The following is a 22908-nucleotide window of genomic DNA, read 5'->3' as shown; positions in this document are numbered from 1 at the left end:
TCGAGCCCAGTGTGCGCTTCGGCGCTCTCGGAGCGAATCGACGAACGCAGCAAATGCCGTATGATATTCGTGGTATTGAAAGACCTTGCGTGCGTACCTCCGCGAGGTATTTCTTTTGAGCAGACATTACAAACTGCATATTTGTTGTCTCTTTCCGACACTGTGTAATATTGCCAGACTGGCGACGCCATTTCTCTATGTAAACTGATCGGCCGTGTTTGATCGGCCGTTTTGAGAACTCCGATCAAAACCGATCAAGGGCATATCGGCCGATATCGATCGGCGCCGATCAGATCGGAGCATCTCTAGTTATGGTGATTTCATTAGTGCATACACCAGGTCTCTCTCGCTCTCTCGCCTGCCTGCCTGCTTCCTGTGCCAGCTGTGTCCTTCACACCCTCCCCATCTCTTCCTTCCCCTCCAGGGCTCCAGGGTTCAGAGCAGGACGCTGAGGATCTGCGTGGCCGCCTCAGGCAGGCCGAGACGCGGGTGGAGGAGCTGGCGGAGCGTCTGAGGACCACCACCTCCAGCCTGGAGATGTACCGAGCCATGGCCCAGAGCCTAGAGGACTCCCTGGACAAGGAGAAGCAGGTGACCCGAGAAACCCTCTTTGGCCCATAACCCCTCAACAGTAAACCAACCTAACCTAACCCATGGGAACTGCCTTAATGCTGTTATCTGTACTACCCTAATGGCATATCTGTGTACTACCCTAACCCCCTGCAAAGGAACTACCCGGATCTCATATCAGTCAACTTACCCAACCCTTTTAGCAGTGTACTATCCTAAGCCCTTTATCCTTATAAGGAAACTACCCTAACCCTGAACTACCCTAACCCTCTTCCCCCCCCCGCCCCCTCTCTCCTTCCCTCTCTCTGCAGGTGACGGAGCAGGCTCGCTCCTCCATCGAGGGCCAGGTGAAGGAGGCCCAGGAGCAGCACAGGCAGCTGGAGAGCAAGCTGCTGGAGGCGGAGAAGGAGAAGCAGGACCTGCAGGAGGAGCAGAGGAGAGCCCTGGCCTCTGTGGAGCAGCAGGTAACACAGACACACCAGGACACAAACACACTTGTATACTTTCGTTGCTAGTGTATTATAAGCCCATATGGGCTCAGGGCACTGTCGGAAATAAAAGTAAATCAGTCCTAAACATTTTTTTGAGGCAGTATTGTACAAATAACCAGATTATTGCAGTGAGTACTATCTCCAGGGTATCCGCGGTGTCTTGAAAAGTATTAAAAGTTGATAAATACATTTTGGGAAAATCAAGACCCTTAATAAGTATTAAAAAGTCTTATCGTGGTTTTATGAGGTCTTGAATTTTGTAGGCATTTTTCTGAATTAGACTCTGTCCAAAGAGTTTGAGTCCTAAAAACTTTTAGTAAAAGTTCGTGAATTGATTAGTTTTATTAAAAAACTAAAGATGAACCGGAAATTCTGTTGTATGATAGTGGTCTAGTCTATTGCAAACTAAAACTGTTAAGTTAAAGGTGTCACTGATGTAAACGGTTACAGCTCGAAGTGGCGGTGAGGTCTAGAAAAATATTGACAAGGTCTTTAAAAAGTCTTAGAAAGGTATTGAAATTAACCTCAAGATTCCTGTATATACCCTGATCTCAATCAATTGTTCCCTCTGTGCAATGCTGATGCATCAGATGAGCGAGCTGAGGAGGAGCCTGAGCAGCGTTCAGACGGAGCACCAGGAGGCCCTGCAGAGGGCAGCTGTGGCCGCAGCCCAGGAGCAGCAGGCCGTACTGGACAGCCAGGAGCAGGTGAGGAGGGGACGGGGACCAGGCTTACACTGTCCTAGCATGGGGACAGGGACCAGGCTTACACTGTCCTAGCATGGGGACAGGGACCAGGCTTACACTGTCCTAGCATGGGGACAGGGACCAGGCTTCCATTTTCCTAGCATGGGGGCGCAGGCAGCCAGGATAACATGAGGTTGAGCAGGGCTATGGCTGATGACCATGTGCTCTGTTCAACAGAGGTGGGTTTAGGAGTCGGAGCTGAACTACGCAGCGACCCCAGACCCATAACGTAGACTAGTCGCCCTGTGCGAGACAACACACTCTATCCATTCATATGTCTTGTGTGTTTTGCATGTAATGTATGTGTAAATGCGTGTATATCTAAGAGCTAATAACTCCTCCCCCTTGACTTAACGCACCAAACGCTCTTCTCCGCCTGCCCGCCCAGGCACGTATGGCGTCGGAGGCCCAGGACAAGTACGAGCGGGAGATGATGCAGCACGCCGCGGACGTGGAGGCCCTCCAGGCGGCCAAGGCCCAATCCCTGCAGGCGGCCCAGCTCAGGCACCAGCTGGAGGAGAGGGCCCAGAGAGCCAGCGCTCAGCTGCTGGAGGCCCGCGTCTCCTGGGAGGAGCAGGAGAAGATCTACAAGGTCAGTAACCAGTCAAGGAGATGCTGGATGAATAGATGAGGTGCTTAGGGAAAAATGTGGGAATTTAAGGCTGTACAGGTTTGAGGTTTCGCATTCTTTTTTTTTCCCGTGCAATGTTTATGTGAACCCTTTGATGATGATGGTGATGACATCTGCAAGGGTTAGCCAGCACAGGTTTACACAACAAATCTAGACCGTTCGATTTCTCTCTCTCCATCAGGAGGAGTTGTCTAAGGTGGCGTCTCGTTGCGAGGAGCTGCAGAAACAGAACACTCTGCTCCACGAGCAGCTCCAGACCATGACTAGCAAGATGGCCGCCACCCTGCAGCGGGCCGCCAGCGAGAGCTCCCTGAACATCTCCCTCACCGAGGAGGGCAAGTCTCAGGACCAGGTCCTGGAGATCCTCAGGTAACACTCCTCTCTCCTTCATCTCTCCCCTTACTCCCCCCTCTCTACCTTCTTCTTACCTTCCTTTATGAGAATGTCCACACTGCATCCAAATTGTACGGCAATTCCTCAAAACTAACTCCTTTTTTCTGTCATGATATCTTTCCGTCTTCCTCCTGTGTCGTGACCTGGGCCCCTGGTTGCAGGTTTGTGCGTCGGGAGAAGGAGATAGCGGAGTCGCGGTACGAAGTGGCCCAGGGAGAGAGTCTGCGCCACAGGCTGAGGGTGGAGCACCAGGAGAGAGAGCTGAAGGAGCTGCAGGATAGCCTGAGTGCCGAGAGGGAGAGGATGCAGGTGAGTACTAGAGAGAAAGAGGAAGAGAGAGGGTAGAGAGGGGAGGGAGGAGGGTAGAGAGCTGAGTGCATGTGTGCAGGACAAAAAAACACATGAAAATCGTACTCAAAATTAAACATGATTAAGCTGATGAATTCCAAAGCCACAAGATGATAGCTCTTGTTAACCCCATTGACCTAGGTGACGGCGAAAACTCTGGCTCAGCATGACGAGCTGATGAAGAAGACTGAGACCATGAACGTCCTAATGGAGACCAACAAGATGCTGCGCGAGGAGAAGGAGAGGCTGGAGCAGGACCTCCAACAGACCCAGGCCAAGGTACTGTGGAAGACTGCAGGGGAGGGTTTGTCTACTGTACTAGACGACTAGGGGTTAACAGTGCCCACCATGGAGATTTGGGTCATGCATTCTTCTCTCTGGAGAACCTTGTGAGAGTCTCTGGGCTCAAAGCATTTTTCATATGCCTTTTAGAGAGATCCTATTTTTCAATCTCTCAACCATTTCATTCACCCTCCACCTCTCTCTTTCTCTCTGTGTGAGTCTCTCTCTCTCTCCCCATCCCCACCTCCTCACTCTCTCTCTCTCTCTCTCTCTGTCAGGTGCGTAAGCTGGAGGCGGACATCATGCCCATGCAGGAGTCCAACGCTGAGCTGAGTGAGAAGAGTGGCATGCTGCAGGCAGAGAAGAAGCTTCTAGAGGAGGACATCAAACGCTGGAAGTCCAGAACACAGGTCAGTAGTTGAACACAGGTCAGTAGTTGAACACAGGTCAGACATTCATGTATTTGTCCATATAATGATAATACTAACACTTTAAAGGAATGCTCCATACCTTTCCTAGAGTAACTGTTACTGAAGAATATCTTGCTCATTAGCAAGTAGTAGATTATAGACTCCCCATAAACCCCCCCCCCCCCCCCCTCTGTGGAAAGACGTCTCCAGTGACCTTTAATGGAAACATGCCCCGTTTGTTTCCTGCGTAACCCTGTAGCACCTGGTGAGCCAGCAGAAGGACACAGACCCAGAGGAGTACAAGCGTATGCACTCTGAGAAGGAGGCCCACCTCAAACGCATCCTTCAGCTCACTGAGGAGACGGGCAGGCTCAAGGCTGACCTGGCCAGGTGAGACTGGCATAGAGGACACACTGTAGTTTAGCCTTATATTAGCCTGGTATAACCAGCCTGATCTGCCAAGCTCATGTTCTGGTCTCACTTAAAACTAAACGTGAGAGCAGTGGTCAGTCTACTTGACCAGGCAACACTTGGTGGGGAGGGGTGATATGGAGGGGTACACTGCACTGTCCTCATTCGGGGGTCAGCTTTCATTCGTGGTTTAACTTAATCTATTTCTTTGTCTTTCATTCTCTTGCTCTCTCTCTCTCTCTCTCTCTCTCTCTCTCTCTCTCTCTCTCTCTCTCTCTCTCTAGGAGTGGTGGCTCGGTGACCTCTCTGCAGAGCCAGATGCAGACCTTGCGTGAGGGCCTGGGGAAGGTGTCCGCAGAGAGGGACATCCTGAGGAAGGACGTGGAGGCCAAGGCGCTGGACATCCTGGAGAAGGGCCGCACCATCAACCAGGTCAAGAAGATCGGCCGTCGCTACAAGACCCAATACGACGACCTTAAGTTGGAACACGACAGGGTAAACCAGCCGTCTATCTGTCTGTCTGTCTAAGACAGTGATATGCAGCGGTCATTGCAATTTGGAACGTGTGTGTGTTTGCATAGGAGAGGAGCTATTTTTCTTTTTATCTGACCAGCATTTGAAAGATCTATTCCTTTATGACCTAGCCTTAGTCTGGAATTCATAATCTCCAGCAGGAAATTAATGCAGCTGTGATCTCCTCTTGGTTAATCAAATATTAATTGAGTAATCAAATGTGGTGAAAGGGCCAACTCTTCTAACCTGGTTGACATGGCTCTCAAAGTGTAGATACAGCTCTTGACATGTTGGATTGAGTGTCGACTTGTCTGTGGTTCCCCAGGTGGTGGCCGAGGCAGCGTCTACCCCAGCCCAGGACCAGGAGGCTCGGCAGGCCTCGGCCCAGGAGCTCCAGGGCCTGAGGGACTCCCTGGGGCAGGCTGAGGCCCGGGCCAGGGACCTGGAGGGCCAGCTGGACAACCTCAACAAGGTCAGAAAGAACTAATGTCTCTCTTTAGTTCGTTTTTTTATCTCTGTCTTCTTATTGTTGTTGCCATTTGTTTGTTTCCATTATAATAAAATAAATATTATCATAAAAGAAAATATTTATCATAAAAGAAAAGGTCAAAGAGATAAAGGGGGCCGGTAATCGTTGCAAAACATCCTTATACCACATCTACACAATGTCCTATTTCATACAAATACAAGGCGTCTAGGTAATGTCCTATTCCGTCTAAATAACACTCGCAGTTACATAGCTATACTGTATATGTCTATACTCTCTATGTTTTGTATCTGACCTGGCCTTGTTTGGTGTGTGTATCTGACCTGGCCTTGTTTGGTGTGTGTCTGACCTGGCCTTATTTGGTGTGTGTATCTGACCTGGCCTTGTTTGGTGTGTGTATCTGACCTGGTCTTGTTTGGTGTGTGTATCTGACCTGGCCTTGTTTGGTGTGTGTATCTGACCTGGTCTTGTTTGGTGTGTGTATCTGACCTGGCCTTGTTTGGTGTGTGTATCTGACCTGGCCTTGTTTGGTGTGTGTATCTGACCTGGCCTTGTTTGGTGTGTGTATCTGACCTGGCCTTGTTTGTAACCCTCCCAGGTGGTGGGAGAGCGGGAGGCGGAGGTGCGTAGTGCTCAGGAGCAGTCCTCCCGCCTGCAGGGGGAGCTGTCCAGGCTGAGACAGGAGCTGCAGGAGAAAGCCTCCCAGGAGGACACCCTCCGCCAGCAGATGGCTGAGAAGGAGGAGAAGACCAGGAAAGCCTTTGTCGGTGCCAAGCAGAAGATCAACCAGCTCATGGGTACGGACCAACTTTCACTCCTGAGGACATCTGCATCTAGGCTTGTTTGGTCGGAGAGTCGTTTCTCACCTCTTGTTCTTCCAGGCACCAAGGACCAGCTGCAGAAGGAGAACGAGGAGCTGAAGGGCCAGCGGGAGGAGCTCGAGGTCCGAGTGAGCGCCCTCAAGTCCCAGTACGAGGGGCGTCTGAGCCGGCAGGAGAGGGAGCTGCGGGACCTCCGGGAGCAGCAGGAGAGGCACGGGGAGCAGAGGGACGAGCCTCCCGAGCAGGGCCCCAGCAAGGTGACCGCTGGAGAACACCGGGTTATCACTTTTTTATCCACGATTTTTTACAGACCTTTAATTTGATGGGAGTTATGTCCCTCATTTCCTGTTATTAATAAAAGTAACAGTCCTCCTGCTGATGTCAATCAAATTAGCCTATGTGATTATTGAAGTTAGCTACGTCTAAGTGAGAACGACAGCCAGCGAGAATAAGCGCATGAAGTTGTTTACTGCCAGGCTAAACTTCGTCATAAAATGTTACTGGTGGCGCGCTAACATGGTGCCAATAAAGTCATGGATAGGTGGTGCTGGTGGTCACATCTATTGAGTGGAAAAACATCTGTCAATGTGTGGAAGAAATCACGGATGGTTAAGGAACTGATCGGATGTCGGACAGTTTTCTGTCTAAATGCTAATTTTCATGGGCAGTTTCAGTTTTCTGACTTTGAATGCATGGCTATCCATCTCTGTCTCTCTTGTAGGCTCAGGAGCAGCAGAGGACCACGGAACAGAGACAGATCAGTCTGAAGACCACCCCTGCTGCAGACAGGGACAGGGACAGGGGAAGGTACAGCATACACTCACCTCGCCTTGGATGTGTTATGACGCCATTTTGTTCTCGCTTTGAACTGCTGCGTCCCAATTCAACATCAACTGATTCATGCTCCATGTTTTGTCTTCTGCCAGTGCCAGCAGCTCTGAGCCCCCCACTGCCAACATCAAGCCCACTCCCCTGGTGGCCACCACCAGCAAACCCCCCGCCAACCCCGGGAGCAAGTCTACCCCCCGGGCCAGCATCCGGCCCATGATCACCCCGGCCACCGTGCCCACCCCCACGCCCACCGCCACCGTCATGCCCACCACTCAGGTGGAGAATCAAGAAGGTGAATATTCGCTTGTCCGGTTTTGATAGTTGTAGTGTAGTAGGGTTATATAAATTGCTCTAATTTATATCGATATGGGGTTGAAACAGCAATGAAAGATGAGTTGTTAATGTCAACACGGACATGATTATTTTAGGCAACGTTTTTGCTTACTCTTACACTTCTGATCCTCTGACGACGTAACCTCGGACCTCCCACAGCGATGCAGTCGTCCGAGGGCCCTGTGGAGCATGTGACTGTGTACGGCAGTGCCAGTGGTTCCGTGCGGTCGACCAGTCCCAACGTGGCCAGCCCCATGCTGACCGTCCAGCAGATCCAGACCCAGACCCAGGCCACCGCCTTCGTCCAACCGACACAGCAGCAGAGCCTGCCCCAAGCCGAACCAGCCAACCAGGAGCCTGCTCCCGTCGTCATGGAGGCAGCACCCAGCTCGCAGATGGACAGGCCCTCTACCTCTTCAGGCCCTCTACCTCTATTCGGGACAGGTAAGGGACCAGAGAGATACTTAAAAATAAAAAAAGACTTGTGTGAAATTCTCGCATTGTTATTCTGGCCCTCATTTACCATCTAAGTTATGGTGGAACCTGCCCCCCCCCTCTCCAGTTTCAGCCATGACGTCTTCCATGTCCAAGAGACCCCGTGAGGAGGAGCAAGACAACTCCACGGTCACAGACACAGAGACCCCCCAGGAAGATTCCTCTGAGCCCCCCATCCCCAAGAAACTCCGCATCATCCAGAGAGTGGGGCCAGAGGTGAGCCCAGAGACCACCTATCAGACATATCCATCTGAGAAAGATCAATCCCAGAACATGTGAAGTCTTTCCCACGTGAAGGTAAAACGTCCAGTGTTGTAACTGTGTTGTGGTTGTCCCTTTACCAGGAGGAGGTGCTGGTTGAGGACAGCATAGAGGCAGAGGTGCTGGTGGCAGTTGACAGTCTAGAGGCCCCAGACACCAACCAGGTGAGCCCCACTTAGTGTGTGTGTGTGTGTGTGTGTGTGTGTGTGTGTCGTGTGTGTCAATAGAAATGGTTTTTAACTCATTGACTGCCAAAGACGCCAATTGGCGTCTTATAGAATAGTAACGTTGACTGCCAAATGGCGTCTCTTTTTTTTTTTTTTTTTTTTTCGCGGGAATCGCGTTATTGACATGTTCTACACCTAGTGTGTGAATTTCAGACTTGGGTGTAATGTATTTCGGTCCCAGATGGGGGCAGTAGTTCGATTTAGCTCAGCTCTAAAAGCCTGGAGAAGGAAGTGGCTTGCTGTGGGTTGTAGTAATGGCGAAACGGATCAGGGTATGTGCCAAACGCGGCGCGGAGCATTGCGGCGCGGAGCATTGCGGCGCGGAGCATTGCGGCGCGGAGCATTGCGGAGCATCGCGCGACTCTTCAAACAGTTCAGAGTCGGACGATACAGAAAAAGTGCAGAAAAAAAAATAAAAATCTGCAGAAAAAGCTTGTTTTCTCTGTTTATTGGTCAAAATCTGGTGTTTTTGCTGAAACCACCCTATGTTCTACGGCCGATTTCTAAACACTCAAAGAGGCTAGAAACAAACTTTCTTTTTCTGATGAAAGAAGAGAGTCTAAAGTTTTGGTAGACATGTTCAATGTTTATGTAGTCCGAAAAGTCAATATTTGGTGGGTCTTCAAAGTTCAGCGAAAATGCCCCAAAAGTCTGGCAGTGTGGAGCTCTCCGCTCTGAACATGGCTGGCAGTCAAAGAGTTAATGGTAATGTAATAACCCTGGTTTCTGAATTGCGGGTCTCTATGCTCTGTCTGAGAAGAGATCTGAGGGAAACTCAACTAATGTAGTCTCCAGGGTTCCCGCGCTGGTCTTAAAAAGTCTAAAATCCAGCAATCCTATTTATAAGGCCTAAAAAGGTCTTGCGGGGCAGCTATTAGGTCTAAAAGAACGAGGTGCTATGTCTTAAAAATTATTCTTTTGTCCGGCAAGGAAATCAGTCTGACCACATCTATTTACGCGGCAATTAATCAAGCTGGAACCAATAATTATTTTATATTAATTATCCTTCAGACTTCTTTGTCTGTATGGCAGTGGAATCCCTAATTTCATCACCTTGAGGATGACAAATAGCTATCATATGGTGCTGCGAATAGGACTAAAATTCTATCCAAAGAGGTCTAAAAAAGGTCTAAAAAGGCCTTAAATTTGAACCCTGAGTCTCCCTGATTTATGCCCTTTTGTATGAGGCGATCTATCTATTTCTATGACTCTGTCCCCCCAGGTAGAGGAGTATCCGGTTTTGGAGGAGGTAGATGAGGAGGGTCCAGCGGACATGCAAACCTATTCTTCTGAGCTCATACTCTCCGACACGATCCCCGACCAAGCCCCCCAGCATGACGTCATCGTCATAGTGACCGACACCGAGAGTGAGGATGACCAAGAGGAGGAAGATGAGGATGACGAGGAGGAAGAACAGGTGCGGTCTCAAGGAAGCTTCAAGGAAATGTTCCACGGGGGTTTGCTTTGATTTGGATTCTTTGAAGTGATAATATGACCTTTGACCCCTTTCTCTCTCTGTAGGACTATGATGAAGAGGATGAGGAGGAAGAGGATGAAGAAGAGGAGGAGGAGGATGAGGAAGAGGATGAAGATGATGCCGGGATGGGCGACGAAGGAGAGGAGAGTAACGAAGGAAGTGGAGATGGAAACGAGGCATACGAAGGGGACGACACCGAGGTTAGATCAACACACACTCACTCAAACTTGCACGCACACACACACTCTATAATTTCCAGTATTCGATAGTCCCCCAGAGCCAACCCACTCACTAATTTTTCCACTCTCACTTACGGTACTCCCACATGTGCGACAGAACTGTGGGGTCACTGAAGTTGCGTGTGTCTGCCTATGCATACGCTTGGTGTCTTCATGGCTGGTTGTGTACACAAACGTTTCGTGGGATGAATCAGTGTCTGGGCAATAGCCTTGCTTCACTCTGCCTCTGATGTCAGGGCAGTGATTTGGACTGCTTGTGACAGTGGTGTCGGGAAACTGGAGTTTCTCTAAGGCTGTCAGAGGGAGAGGGGGTGCTATGGTGCTATGCCCCAGGAGTTGGAGTGGGGTTGGAGGGGGGGGGGGGGGTGTGGCCGCGGCCTGGCTCTGTCTAGCTGACTTACTAGACGTCGTAGGGAACGCCTGGGAAGCGGAAATGAATCATAATCAGCATGTGTGTTACTGTGCCAAATACAACCTGGCAGAGTGTGAGACCCATCCCGTAACTCCCTCTCTCTCTCACACTCTGTCTCAGGGTGCTGATGTCACAGACCCGGGCACGGAGACAGAGGAGAGTTTGGGGGCGTCTGACTCCACCCAGCGGCCGGCCGACTCCCAGACACACAGCTGTAAGACGGAAAAACTCTGTGACACACTTGGTTGTCCGGCCATTGAATTAGCCACCTGATACTCATAAATGACTTGAGAGAGTTGTAATATGTTAGTGTCTTGTCTAGGGAAGAGAGGAATGTATGCACCTCTCTTAGACCGTATCTGACCCCACTGTAGACATGAGCCTCTTTCAAAATATTGGTAGTAGTTGTTATTATTAGTCGTATTAGTAGACAGTTATGTAGGACAGAAAATGTTTTTACGGTTTTATTACAATATAAAAATGTTGACCGCTGTCTCTCCTCTTTCCTCAGTCGAGGCTAGCTCAATGGAAGCCTTCTCTGCCGAACAACCAATCAGCAGCTCGGTCCCCCGGATGCCACAGTCGCCACGGAGACCGCCCCACCAGCTGCCCCCCCGCCTGAACATCCACCCGCCCCCCATCCTGGAGCTGGGCCCGCCCGCTCAGGTCCAGGTGTGTAATGGAGCTGTAACACATAAGCCTCTGGTCTGACCCCCTACCATCCTTATTGGGACTCTCTTATTTTATTTGTGACAGTGGCTGGTGAAAGGTGGACCAGGTCATTTTTCAGTTTTTTTTTTACAGATTATGGAAGTGCAGATTGTACACTTTCAAATAATGTGTCATACATTGACATCTGAAAATAGTGGAAGAAGATATGCTGATTTGAATGTTGGTACACTTCAAATGGCACCTCAAACTAACAGAAAATTGCCCTCAAAGTTAGCACAAAGAACATTGCGCTAGCTAGCTAACAACAAAGAACTACCGCCGTCACATTTATCGAAAAGTACGCCCTGTCACGCAATCACAACATGTGAACGGCTGCATGAGCAGGTCTTAAAACGACCATAAGGGACTTGGTTTTCTCTGGAGTGTATATAACATTATCTTCCATGGTGTGTGTATGTGTGTTTAAGACATAGTGTGTGTGTGTGTGTGTGTGTGTAGTGCTTAACCAGCCATGTGTGTGTTCAGCAGCGTGTCCCAGTCCGTCGCCTTCAGCTCACCCCTGGGATGGCCAGCAGCACAGTAAGTGTGTGTGTCTGTGTCTCTGTGTCTCTGTGTCTCTGTGTGTGTCTGTGTCTCTGTGTGTGTCTGTGTGTGTCTGTGTGTCTCTGTGTGTGTCTCTGTGTGTGTCTCTGTGTGTGTCTGTGTGTGTGTCTCTGTGTGTGTCTGTGTGTCTGTCTGTGTGTGTCGTCTGTCTGTCTGTCTGTCTGTCTGTCTGTCTGACATTATCTCCTCACTCTGCAGCAGCACTTCTTTGAAGAGGATGACAGGATGGTCCCCAGTACTCCCACTCTGGTGGTGCCACACCGCTCCGACGGCTTTGCGGAGGCCATCCAGTAAGTAACACACACACAAAGAATGACTAGTTAAAACACTCCCACTACCAGTACAGTTGAAACATCCACTCCTGTTTCAACCCCAGAGTCAATAGTTACCATTCTGTGTAGTATGTTTGTGACGATTCTCTCTCTTTCTCTCCCCCCACCCCTTTTTTTTTATGTTTGTTTGTTTTAGTTCTCCACAAGTGACTGGTGTACCCCGATTCCGTTTCGGTCAGGACGATATGCCTCAAACTAGCTCCCCACACTCTGACTTGGGACAGCTGGCATCACAAGGAGGTACAAGCGGGGACCTCATCTTAATTACCTGACCCAGTCGTCCACGTCATTGTCGTCCCCATGTTATTTTACACTCCTCTTTCTTTGTCCCCTTGGTGTGTGTGTGTGTGTGTGTGTGTGTGTGTGTGTGTGTGTGTGTGTGTGGGGTAGGTCTGGGGATGTATGAGAGTCCTCTGTTCCTGGCTGCACACGAGGAGGAGTCTGGTGGACGCAGTGTGCCCACCACACCCCTACAAGTGGCAGCCCCAGGTACAGTTCTCAAACACACACACACACACACTGCAAACACGCCACTCTCTCCTTCTGTATTGGACTTGTTATGAATGAAAATAGTGGCTATGGGGACCCAAAACAATATGGCTGACAGTGTAATGCTGATCATTGTATGGTCTCTCTCCTCCAGTGTCAGTGTTTTCAGAGGTCCTCCCCTCCGACGGCACGGAGCACGCCTCCCAGTCTGTCCCCCTGGTGAGCACGTCCACCCCAGGCCTGTCGGCGCACGGGGAGGAGAGGGACGACGTTTTCATGGAGGCCGAGGCAGACAGGTGACACATCCTTAGCCCTTAAAACTCATCTGTTCTCCAAAGCCTTTGGCCCCTAGTCATTGTTTCAGTTTTTGTTTTCTGTTTTGTCTGTCTGATCATTCCCCTGCAAAGCGTCCTTGGGCTTTTTGAAAGGCACTATATAAATTAAAGTTATTATTATTATTATTATTATTATTATCCTTCATGTGCCTTTACGTTGCACCTGCACAGCTCATGTGCCTCGTCACGTGTTTTACTTGAGTTTCATGCTGCTCTAAGAATGCTCTCAGACCGAGTACAGCTTTTCATCAAGTGTAGAGTAGATTTACTCTCTTCAGTAGATGCCTCTCAAAATGTCAAAAAAAAACGTCTGTGATTCTGACTGAGCTTGAATCATTGTGTTAGGTCCAGTGCAGAGCTGTCTCTGGAGGCTGTGTCCCAGGGGGAGATGGAAGAACCTGCCCAGCCTTCTGACAGTGCCAGCCTGCCCTCCACTAGCCAGGAGCCCTCTTCCAGCTCTGCAGGTACTGAACTGATCTACCCAAACCCTTACCAGTTGCACCCTGAACCCCTTGTCCTCTATCTCCATCTTAGCCTGTCAAGCCCACTGCACAGTATTCTCACCCCTACAATATAAAGTCATTTTAGAGCCATTCAAAGTTTCAATTTGGTGGCTGTGAAATGTTACATTGATCCAATCTTTGTTGGAATGGGTTGGTTTGTTGAACTCAACTCCTGCTCTCCTCCCCTCCATCAGACACGAGCAGCAGTCAGCCCAAACTCTCACGACCTGCAGCTGGTCGACAGCTACCTGCACCCAGCAACAGACGCTGGGCATTGAGTGGCCGCATGAAGAGTGGTGAGATACCACACACACACACACACACACACACACACACACACACACACACACACACACACACACACACTATCGCTGTGACTATATAGTACATTTATATGCTCATTTACACCAATTCTGTCCTGGTTCTCCAGGTTTAAAGTAAGAAGTGTTGACACTCAGACAAATGGAGGTAGACATAAAGATGGCACACACGTGATTCACGTTCAAAGTACAAGTCAAGACCACCAAATCAAACTAGATCCAGGTTCATTTTAGACTTCAACTTTATTAATCAAAACATACAGAAGATTAGAAATGAATCCAAATTTGATTATTTGTTACCAAGACATCGCTTTTCACTTTTGCATATTTATACAGGCTCTGTACAGAATTATTATTTTTACATTGGTAAAGCAGGCTTAGTCTCATATCAGTATGCGTTGTTTGATTTGGTTACCAGGGCAACCGTTGCCGTCCCGGGGTGTTCACGGTGGGAGACGATTTGCCAGATGAACCACCGGCCAAAGATCCAAACATCATTCCTGTCGCCATGGCACTACAACACCGGTTCCCATGATTCTAAACGGAAAGCTGGTTACCATGATTCTAAACAGAAAGCTGGTTACTATAAATCCTCCTTACGATGTGTTAGTCAACTAACCATGGATGTGTTTCTTAAAATTGTTGTATCAAAATCATATTTTTTTGTAAGTAGGTGGGTTTGGAAGCGCAGTCCTTGCTTGAAGCATCGTGTTTGTTTTTATGAATATTATGATAATAAAGTTTGAGACCTGTGAGAACATTGTGTGACGTGAGTCTGGCTTCTCATGTTCAGAATATCAGACTACTTTTGGACAGTTGAAGAAGTCCTTGGCTGAGTTCTTCTGGGGCGCAGTAGTCACAGAGGGAGCAACGACGGGCCGCTCGTCCTCCATATTGATATTGTAGTATTTGGCTATAAGATGAGGAGAGAGAGGGGGGTGTTAATATGGTCTCAGTCGATGTCAAAGACTCATTGCTGTTTAAAACACAGAGATAAAACATGTATTATAGAAATATGTCCATATATTTCCTGTGCATTGGTGTATGAAATGTGCAATACATATACTGTCTGAATAGATTTTACTTGATGCATTGTGGTGTCCATAAGGTGCTGACAAACTTGAACATGAATTTGGCAGCCCACTTAGAGCAAATCCTGAGGTGTGAGGCAGCCCGCAGTCTTGTTTGTGTTTCTTTACTGACAGAATGACTAGACAGCAACAACTCCCTATGGAGGAAATATTGTGTTTATTCAGCCTCCTGGGACTGAACCGGACCGTGCCAGCAGATGAAGCAACCCCAGCCTCCTGTCTCCACCCCACCCAGACACATATGGGAAGTGTCAGACATGACGTGAGATTAGAAGGTGAACGCGCCTCTCAACAGACTAGACAGGTGCAAGGATCACTGTGACCATCCTTGAGTGTTTTAGTCATTAAAACCATAGAGGTGGAGTGACTAGCAAGCTACATAGGTTTTTTGACCTGATACAATTTTACAACATGACATTAACATGTGTAAATTGTAAAACCTTTAAACAAATAATTATCTGTTGGATTATGAGAAGAAAATAACATTACTTTTTGAAACATTGTCTTTTTTTATATTTTAATGGCCAAACCTGTTGGTAAACAACATCATGTATGTGTTGGTAGCTTTAGGGGTTGTTTTTTTTGCCTGAGAAATGTGACAACCAATGAGCTGAGCTTTGAGGGTTCCTGTGTAAATGCTCATAGTATTAGAAGAACAGGAGAGCTAGAACACCTAGGGCCGGTTTCACAGACAAGGCTTAAGCCTAATCCTAGACTAAAAAACATCTTCAATGGAGATTTTACATTGAAAGTGAGATTTAGTCCAGGACTAGGCTTAAGCCTTGTCTCTGAAACCGGCCCCTAAAGTATTGCTGTATGAATGGATGACTTACATCGTGAGAAGACAAAGTAGTTGTAGCCGTCGACTTTTGTGCGGGTGGGGATGGACACGGCCGAGGTGACGGTGGAGGGGAAGCCCTTCCAAGACAAGCGGATGTTGATCTCCTGCCCCAGAAGAGAGACTGGATGTGCAGACACAAACAATTCAGTTTAGCCTCTGGAAAAACCACTGTGAAACACATTTTACTGCATGACAGAGAGGCTAGTGAAATTCTGAAAAGTGTTCAAGTGTAAAAACAAAACTAAAAAAATACGAATTGTTTGTCCAACTGCTGTGGGTTGAACACCCATTTCTGCCAGTCAGTTGACTTTGACTCATCGTTAAATACATGTTAAGAAGTCTATACTGCCTTCCTCCCACACAATCTGTGTCGATAGTTTTTCTCTGTATATCATGTTTACACACTGTGAACCTTGTTCTTTCCCTCCTCTATCTCTCTCTCCCTTTCCCCCTCCCTCCCTCCCTCCGTGACTGATTTTTATAGAGAACAAAATGGGGCTTCACTTCTATAAAACATTTAACCAGTTTCTAAGGCTTTCACCATTACCTCAGTTTGTAAGAATGTTCACAGGGAGGACAAAAGCCAAACGTGGGAACCTCATCATCATAGTACGTACCTGCCTGCCGGGCCACGCGGTTGCGTACGGTATAGACAGAATACTGGACCTTCCTGCCACATGTCGGGCTGGTGCCAGACTGGTAGGAATACCTCTGCACCAATCCTCCTGTGTGCTCATACAGGACAGACATCAGTACCTCCGAATAGAGGATATGAGATAAGCATGCATACATTAAACATGACACACTATATTATTCATTACCAGAGTAAGTCACAGGACTCTACCACAGGTGGTGACATGATCATGCATCACAATGAGCCCGTGCTCTGATTTCTACCTCCACCAGCCTCCCCTGGAGCTAGTACACTATTATTGATATAGAAATGGGTATATTACACCCTAGCCACTACCACTCACCTCTTTTGAAGAAGTAGACGGACTCCTTCCTCTTGCGGTGCTCAGGCACAGACAGAGCGGCTGTGATCTGACCTTGCAGGCCATTGAAGCCCACCCTGATCAGCTTAGGGAAGCCTTGGTCCATAATGCCATTCTCATACCTCCAGTATTCATCACCCTGTTGGGGTTTACAGGACGCACTTTAACATAAAGCTTAATCAGGACTCTCCCTAACTACATAGATGTAGGTCCAGGGGTTCCAAAACGTTTTTTTCTCCCATGACCCCCAGATTCAGTAACACTGCAATGTAGGCTACAGGTACAAGACATACCAAAAAAATTACAAATGTTTTTATTTCTCAAATCATAGAGGTTAGTTAGATTTTTTTCAAGGGACCCCAATTTGAAATCAGGGGAAACCTACATGGGGTCCAACCCCCCATGTTTGGGAACTGCTGATGTGGGCTCTTGGAATAGATTAGCCATTTTGTCTTACGTATGGTGATACATAGGAGATCTGGGTGTACTGTACCTTTAATAAGTAGGTCTTGCCCTGGCAGTTGCAGCGGGTGAAGGCAGTATCGATGGGAGACGGGATGCCCCACACTTCTGTGATCCCACGGGCAGGACCGGGCACCCTGTTACTGTCCAGCATCCAAAAGTAGTGTCCTACAGGAAGGAAGAGAGGGGTATCTTCAACATCTTTGTGATATTACGTCACATTCTTTTAGTAACACTAACTAGATTATTAACATTCATGTCATGCCAACACAGTAGTGAATGTTCCAACACAGACAGACAGACAGACAGACAGGCAGACAGGGTGCAGACAGGGAGGGTGGCCTAACATCTGGCACTGACCTCGGAAAACCACGCTGGTGCCGTTGCGAAGCGTCGTGACTGCACCAACGGGACGACCGCTGCAGATGTTGGTGTCATTGCTTTCATCTAGAGAAAAAGAAGGACAATATTTACAAGAAGTTGTGAGAAAAATAACATTTAAAAACATATAAAGTGAATCTAGGCCATTTCAAACACTGTCGGGTGTGTTAATTTTTTATGAGGTCATGCTTTTTCCTAGAACTGGAACCCCTGGATGAGGCCCCTTTTTTCGGTTCTATGAGGGAGCTGAGTACTTTTTTCCAAAACTAACGGAACTGCTTGATACGTTACACTCTGGGAAAATTGTCCCCTTTTTGAAAGTGAATACAGTTAAATTAATCCAGTTTAATCAATACAGTGCAGCTACCCTTTGCAGGAACCTCTTTTCATCCAAGAAAAACAGCTACTAAACATGAAGAGAAAGAGAAGAGACTGGAAAATCTTCTCAGCCATAACTTTGAAATGGAAACTCTCACATGGAGTGGGTTTGACCTACCTGCTTGATAGTCCCTGGTGTTGTCTGGTCCCAGAGCTTGAGCGATGTCAGTGGGTTTAGGCTTGGGTTTTTCTGTGGACTTGGGTTTTGGGGTGGGCTTGGTCGGGACAGGGGTGAGCTTCGTGGGATCAGTGGTGGTCTCCTCTGGGGCTGCGTCACCCAATTCCTCCTCCTGTGTCGCATCTGTTGGTGTGACTGGACGGTCTGAGGCCGGACGGGTCGTCATAGCTTCATTCTGGGTGTCATCCCCGGTCCCACTGTCAGGGGTGTCCCCTCTAGTGTCTGACCCGAGGTCAGCCTCAGGAGCCTGGGGGTCTGAGGCGGGGGATGTAGTTGTGCGGGCATCCTTAGGGCTGTCCTGCAGTGTGGTTGGTGGTGTGGTTGCTCCAGGGACACTGGGTGTCTGGTCAGACCTGGTGGAGGCTGAGGAGGGAGGAGTGGTGTCTGGAGAGACAGGGGTAGACTCTGGGGCTGAGGGGGAGGCCTGAGTGGGGCCCGTAGAGGCTGGGGTAGAGGCCGGGGTAGAGGCCGGGGTAGAGGTCAGGGTGGAGGCCAGGGTGTCGTCATTCTCTGGATCTGAGAGTTGATCAGGAGTGGTTGGAGGGTCCACGTTCTGGGTATCTTGCAGTGTGTCATCAGAAAGTGCGTTCTGACCCTCCGGCTCCAACGTGGACTCTCCTTCAGGCAGGATATCAGGGGTGTCCTCTGCAGGAGGAGGCACAGTTTGAGTCTCTGCACTCATGGAGGCAGCTAGGGTGGGCTGAGGGGAGGAGGATCCAGAGGGAGTTGTTGTTTCTGATGTGGGGGAGAGTTCAGCAGGCCCAGGCATATCACTCGGGAAGGGTTCGTACCCACTGGTGCTCTCTGGGATAGGAGGGTCATCTAGCCCAATAGCATCAGGGTCCTCCAGCCAAGTGTCTGGGGAGGGTTCAGGGAGGCTTGGGGAGGTCTGGCCCTTCACATCTGTGTGAGCAAAACAAACGTGAAATTCACATTATTGCAAAAACAAATTGACAACCAGCACAAGTTGGACATTTTTTCAGGTACACAGGTAAAATGATACATTAAAACACAGGAACATTTTGGAAAAATGTATCTCTTTATTACTTGTTACTTGTTGCACAGACAAAAATAATGAAGAACAGCTACAAGTATATGTAAATTAAGTAAGCTGTTATAATGTATGTTGGGAATATATATATCACCATCTTCCTGATCCTGTTGAGGTTTTGGAATTGGAGTGACCAGTGGAATGAGTTGTGTATCCAACATATCTGAAAACAAATGTCATCATATATGAAATAACAATCTTCATTGTGTTTTTCCTAATTTCCTTGGGTTGAGTTATAGCCATGTATGCCCATACAACTCTTTCTGAGATTTTCCTGGTTTTCTATTTCAGCCTTGAGTCAAACCACGGACATTGACAACGGCATTCCTGGCAGGAATCTAGCAAGACTATCCAAAAGGATAAAAAAAAAACACAAAAACATTGTCCTAACATGACCTTTGAATTTGAACCACTACCCAGCTTTCCCATATCCTAATCCCTCTTGGCCTCATCCTTCCTATTCTCTCTCCCATTTTGACTGAGTCTGTATCCATCGCCTTCCTCCGCACGGTCCACTCATAATGACATTATTACCCCTTGTTTCTCTTGGCCAGTGGGGCTGGGACAGAGCTTGGCCGCCTCTGGGGAGAGTTGGCCCTCAGCTCGAGTCACAGGGAAAAGACACAGCGTGCACAACAGCCCAACGAAAAACATCTGGGAGTCACACTTTCTAACATGTGCTTTATCGATTTGGAAAACTTCAAAAGGGCTGTCTTCCTTTTTTTACAGAGAGTATATTACTCTACTTTTCTGTTAAAACTGTTCAGTGACTGTTTTGAGTTCAGTGTTTTTAAAACGTTGGGCTATGTGAATACTTGTGCATGACATGTAGAACTAATTTGGGTCCGTCACTTCCATACTGTACGTCCGTTACTTTAGTACTTACCTTGGTTGACTTGTTGGTTCTCCTTGGAGGGAGGAGTCACCTTTGGTGGCTCAGATGGTTGGCTCTGCGGAGGATCTGTTGGCATGTCATTAAAATATTTTAATTAGATAAATGGTTCAAAAACAACCAACTTTCCTATAATCTCTCTAAAGATCTATTGCTTATCAGAGCTAATTGCTATAGAAATATACCTTTTGGTTTGTTATCATTTACGTTATTGCATGAACTAGTCTTCGCTGTTGTTGTACTGGCTGGTCCATTGGCTGTTTCTGTGGTAATTACCAAGACAGAAAATAGTCAATAATGAACTGATGCAGACTGGAGCATTCATAATGCTTAACATGCATATTTACATGCATATTGAGTGCCATAGATGCATGCCAGCATGCTTATATTCACTATTTGCACTTCTGGTTGGATGCTAAACTGCATTTCGTTTTATAGTACTTGTACTCTGCGATCTAATGTAATCAAAAAAATATTTAAATGAACGAACTACTTAATACTATAGCAAGATGCTGAAATAATGTGCTATCTTAACCTGCAAGACATAACGGTTAGATTCAGAAAAGAAAGTAAGATTCACTTCACAGAACCATGCTGAATAATGTTTGGCAGGGCTTGCCTTCTGTGCCACACTGGCTGCTGTGGTCTGGACAGCACTTGTTGTAGCGTGTGCAGTCAGGATCACAGTCACACAGCCTGCCTCTCTTAAAGGATTCACCACACCGCCCTTGACACGAGTCACCTGTCACACAGGTATACAACTGCTGTCATCAACACAGTCATCCCACTGTCCTGACATCTACAGGTGAAGCAGATTTACACCACTAAAGAGAAATGCAATGTGAACATAATAATTATGCAATTAATGCAATTATTGTATAATATACAGTGTATTCAACCCCCTGGACTTGTTCCATATTGTTGTGTTACTTTAATAGATTTAAGAATATATCAAATATAAATACATTTTTAAAGCATATTAAAATCTAAATAGATTTTTAAAATATGTATATATATATGTGTGTGTGTGTGTGTGTGTGTGTGTGTGTGTGTGTGTGTGTGTGTGTGTGTGTGTGTGTGTGTGCATGTGTGTGCGTGTCTGTGCATGTGTGTGCGTGTCTGTGCATGTGTGTGCGTGTGTGTTTGTTTTGATGCAGCTAGAATAGTTTCTTCACACAACTGACATGACGTCCTTTCAACTGTGCTTTTTTCTCTCAGCTATTCAACTATGTAGATTTGTGTATGTCTCCCCAAGCCTCAGGATGCTATCCTGAGCCGTTTCGTTCCTCTCCATTTGCTCAGTTTGTAATGACAACCTGATCCGCACAATGTGTATTTGATTCCTATGCAAATCAGAGACCCTATAAAAACAAATATAATAAAGCCAAAATCACAGGAACTATTATGTTTGCATTAAGATGGACTCAATTCAACTTGAGTGCCTTGTTGATGACATTTTTGCATTTTGTAAGAGTGGTGAATACTTATTGACTCAAGACATTTCCGCCGTATATTTTTTATTCATTTGTAAACATTTCTAAAACATAATTTTCACTTTCATATTTTCACTTTTGAGTATTTTGTGTAGATCAGTGATGAAAAAAATAATCTATTAAATCTATTATCTAAAATGTATTATTACATCTATTTTATGGTCAGATTGTGACAATAACAAAATGTGGAAAAAACCCAAGGGGGTGAATACTGTATAAACTGTATCTTCAGTAAGTCATGAATAACACAATATAACTCTTGAAACGTTCACAATCCACAACAACAGGGGATTAAACAAAGGCCTACCGGTTGTACACTGGGATTCGTAGTCCTTGCAACACTCATCGTGAGTGAGGCAGTCATAGTCACAATGGCACTGGAAACCCCTGTAGTATTCTTCACCACACCGTCCACTACAGCTCACTACAGAGGGGACAACAACATGAGATTAGAGACATTCAGTACCACACAGTCATGGATGTACTATATCCACAAAAAGAAAATCACACGTACTAAGGAGTGACTAAGGAAGGAACACATCTGTACTGTTGGTACTGTTGTTAACAACAGTGCAAATGCGTCCCATCCGGTCCTTAGTCACTTGGCTACAGCTATGACTGCAGCCCAGTGACATTTAATTGATATAGCTCAGCAATATCAATTTAATGTTACTGGGCTATATTATCACTTTACTTTATTATATTGACATGATTGCTTATATAAAATCGTGCCAATAAAAAGCTGCTTTCCCCTCTAGTTAATCATTTGTAACTGAGTAAATAGAAATAGTACACAAAGAAAGTCTGCCTTCCCAGAAATGTGTTAAATACACAAGACTTGATATTCGTTTTTCATAGAGTAGCCACATACAGTACATCATACAGTACATCCTCATCTCTACCAGACTGACAATATTATTCTCTTTTTTCAACCCAGAAACACATTATGCATAGAACAACTCACCTCGTTGGTGAATAAAGGAGATACTGTTATGGAATTAATTATGGATAATTATTAGTATCTAAATACTATCCAATATCTAAAATAGCAAAAGGCAGCCTGTTATTCCGCCACAATACTCACACTGGGCAGCACTTAATGGGAGAGCACATGCCAGCACAAAAAGGGCAGAAAGCACTGTTGGAGTCATCTTCACAGCTCTATTTAATAAACCTGGTCAAAATGACAAGCGTGGGGGAGAGAAAAGTGCATAAAACACAGTCACAATTCAAATACATTTATTTCAGTGGTCAACATGTCTGTTAGAAATCATATAACTATAATGACTGAAAAAAGATCTCACTGTACCTTGAGAGAGCGAACCTCAGTCCAGATCCACCTACTGAATGCTTGGCCGTGGCCGCTTTTATAAGGAGTGAGAGAGGCTGCGTTCGTCTGACAGCCAGGGATGTCCCTGTTAATTGGCGGATCCGGACCGGTCCAATTAAATCCAATCCCGCAAATGATGGATGTCCAAACTTCCCACGCGGAGAAAACCAGACGGAACATTTCC

General features: G+C 47.0%; 2 protein-coding genes across 3 annotated transcripts in view; one reads left to right on the top strand and one right to left on the bottom strand.

Moving 5' to 3' along the window:
- tprb (translocated promoter region b, nuclear basket protein) overlaps positions 1–14190 on the top strand; it is a gene marked incomplete at its 5' end in the record, with an annotated part of 24518 nt that extends 10328 nt beyond the window's left edge. Inside the window, 30 exons of one of the 2 annotated variants that reach the window (XM_080545748.1) lie at positions 425–591; positions 882–1034; positions 1652–1768; positions 2196–2399; positions 2620–2807; positions 2993–3140; positions 3321–3458; positions 3740–3871; positions 4131–4261; positions 4567–4777; positions 5121–5267; positions 5881–6079; positions 6164–6360; positions 6825–6910; positions 7030–7226; positions 7427–7711; positions 7830–7978; positions 8107–8187; positions 9473–9667; positions 9772–9927; positions 10499–10592; positions 10890–11050; positions 11576–11629; positions 11852–11943; positions 12122–12225; positions 12376–12474; positions 12629–12770; positions 13155–13273; positions 13507–13608; positions 14051–14190. In XM_080545748.1, coding sequence (XP_080401874.1) covers positions 425–591; positions 882–1034; positions 1652–1768; positions 2196–2399; positions 2620–2807; positions 2993–3140; positions 3321–3458; positions 3740–3871; positions 4131–4261; positions 4567–4777; positions 5121–5267; positions 5881–6079; positions 6164–6360; positions 6825–6910; positions 7030–7226; positions 7427–7711; positions 7830–7978; positions 8107–8187; positions 9473–9667; positions 9772–9927; positions 10499–10592; positions 10890–11050; positions 11576–11629; positions 11852–11943; positions 12122–12225; positions 12376–12474; positions 12629–12770; positions 13155–13273; positions 13507–13608; positions 14051–14103 — 4301 coding nt within the window. In that variant the 3' untranslated portion in view covers positions 14104–14190. The remainder of the gene's footprint in view (positions 1–424; positions 592–881; positions 1035–1651; positions 1769–2195; positions 2400–2619; positions 2808–2992; positions 3141–3320; positions 3459–3739; positions 3872–4130; positions 4262–4566; positions 4778–5120; positions 5268–5880; positions 6080–6163; positions 6361–6824; positions 6911–7029; positions 7227–7426; positions 7712–7829; positions 7979–8106; positions 8188–9472; positions 9668–9771; positions 9928–10498; positions 10593–10889; positions 11051–11575; positions 11630–11851; positions 11944–12121; positions 12226–12375; positions 12475–12628; positions 12771–13154; positions 13274–13506; positions 13609–14050) is intronic. The other variant, XM_080545747.1, reaches the window with a different exon arrangement.
- prg4b (proteoglycan 4b) lies at positions 13858–22908 on the bottom strand. The gene is made up of 13 exons (XM_080545765.1): positions 22704–22908; positions 22479–22568; positions 21702–21818; positions 20521–20643; positions 19896–19970; positions 19104–19172; positions 17899–18861; positions 17382–17468; positions 17053–17189; positions 16542–16698; positions 16182–16289; positions 15557–15685; positions 13858–14545 (listed from the first exon to the last, which is right to left on the bottom strand). Exons 2-13 carry the CDS (start codon positions 22543–22545, stop codon positions 14430–14432), a joined length of 2148 nt encoding a protein of 715 aa, XP_080401891.1. The 5' UTR covers positions 22546–22568; positions 22704–22908; the 3' UTR covers positions 13858–14429.

This window comes from Nansenia antarctica, assembly GCF_963989245.1.
Source record: "Nansenia antarctica genome assembly, chromosome: 1".
Classification (NCBI taxonomy): Eukaryota; Metazoa; Chordata; class Actinopteri; order Argentiniformes; family Microstomatidae; genus Nansenia; species Nansenia antarctica.
This window is presented reverse-complemented; position numbering and strand designations above follow the sequence as displayed.

Excerpts from the sequence above, each read along its gene's own strand:
- prg4b (XM_080545765.1), bottom strand. The coding sequence starts at position 22,545 with ATGACTCCAACAGTGCTTTCTGCCCTTTTTGTGCTGGCATGTGCTCTC. Across the intron at positions 19,971-20,520 it reads CAGCCAGTGTGGCACAGAAG|ATCCTCCGCAGAGCCAACCA; the intron begins GCAAGCCCTGCC and ends ACATGCCAACAG. Across the intron at positions 17,190-17,381 it reads CACCAGCGTGGTTTTCCGAG|GACACTACTTTTGGATGCTG; the intron begins GTCAGTGCCAGA and ends TCCTTCCTGTAG.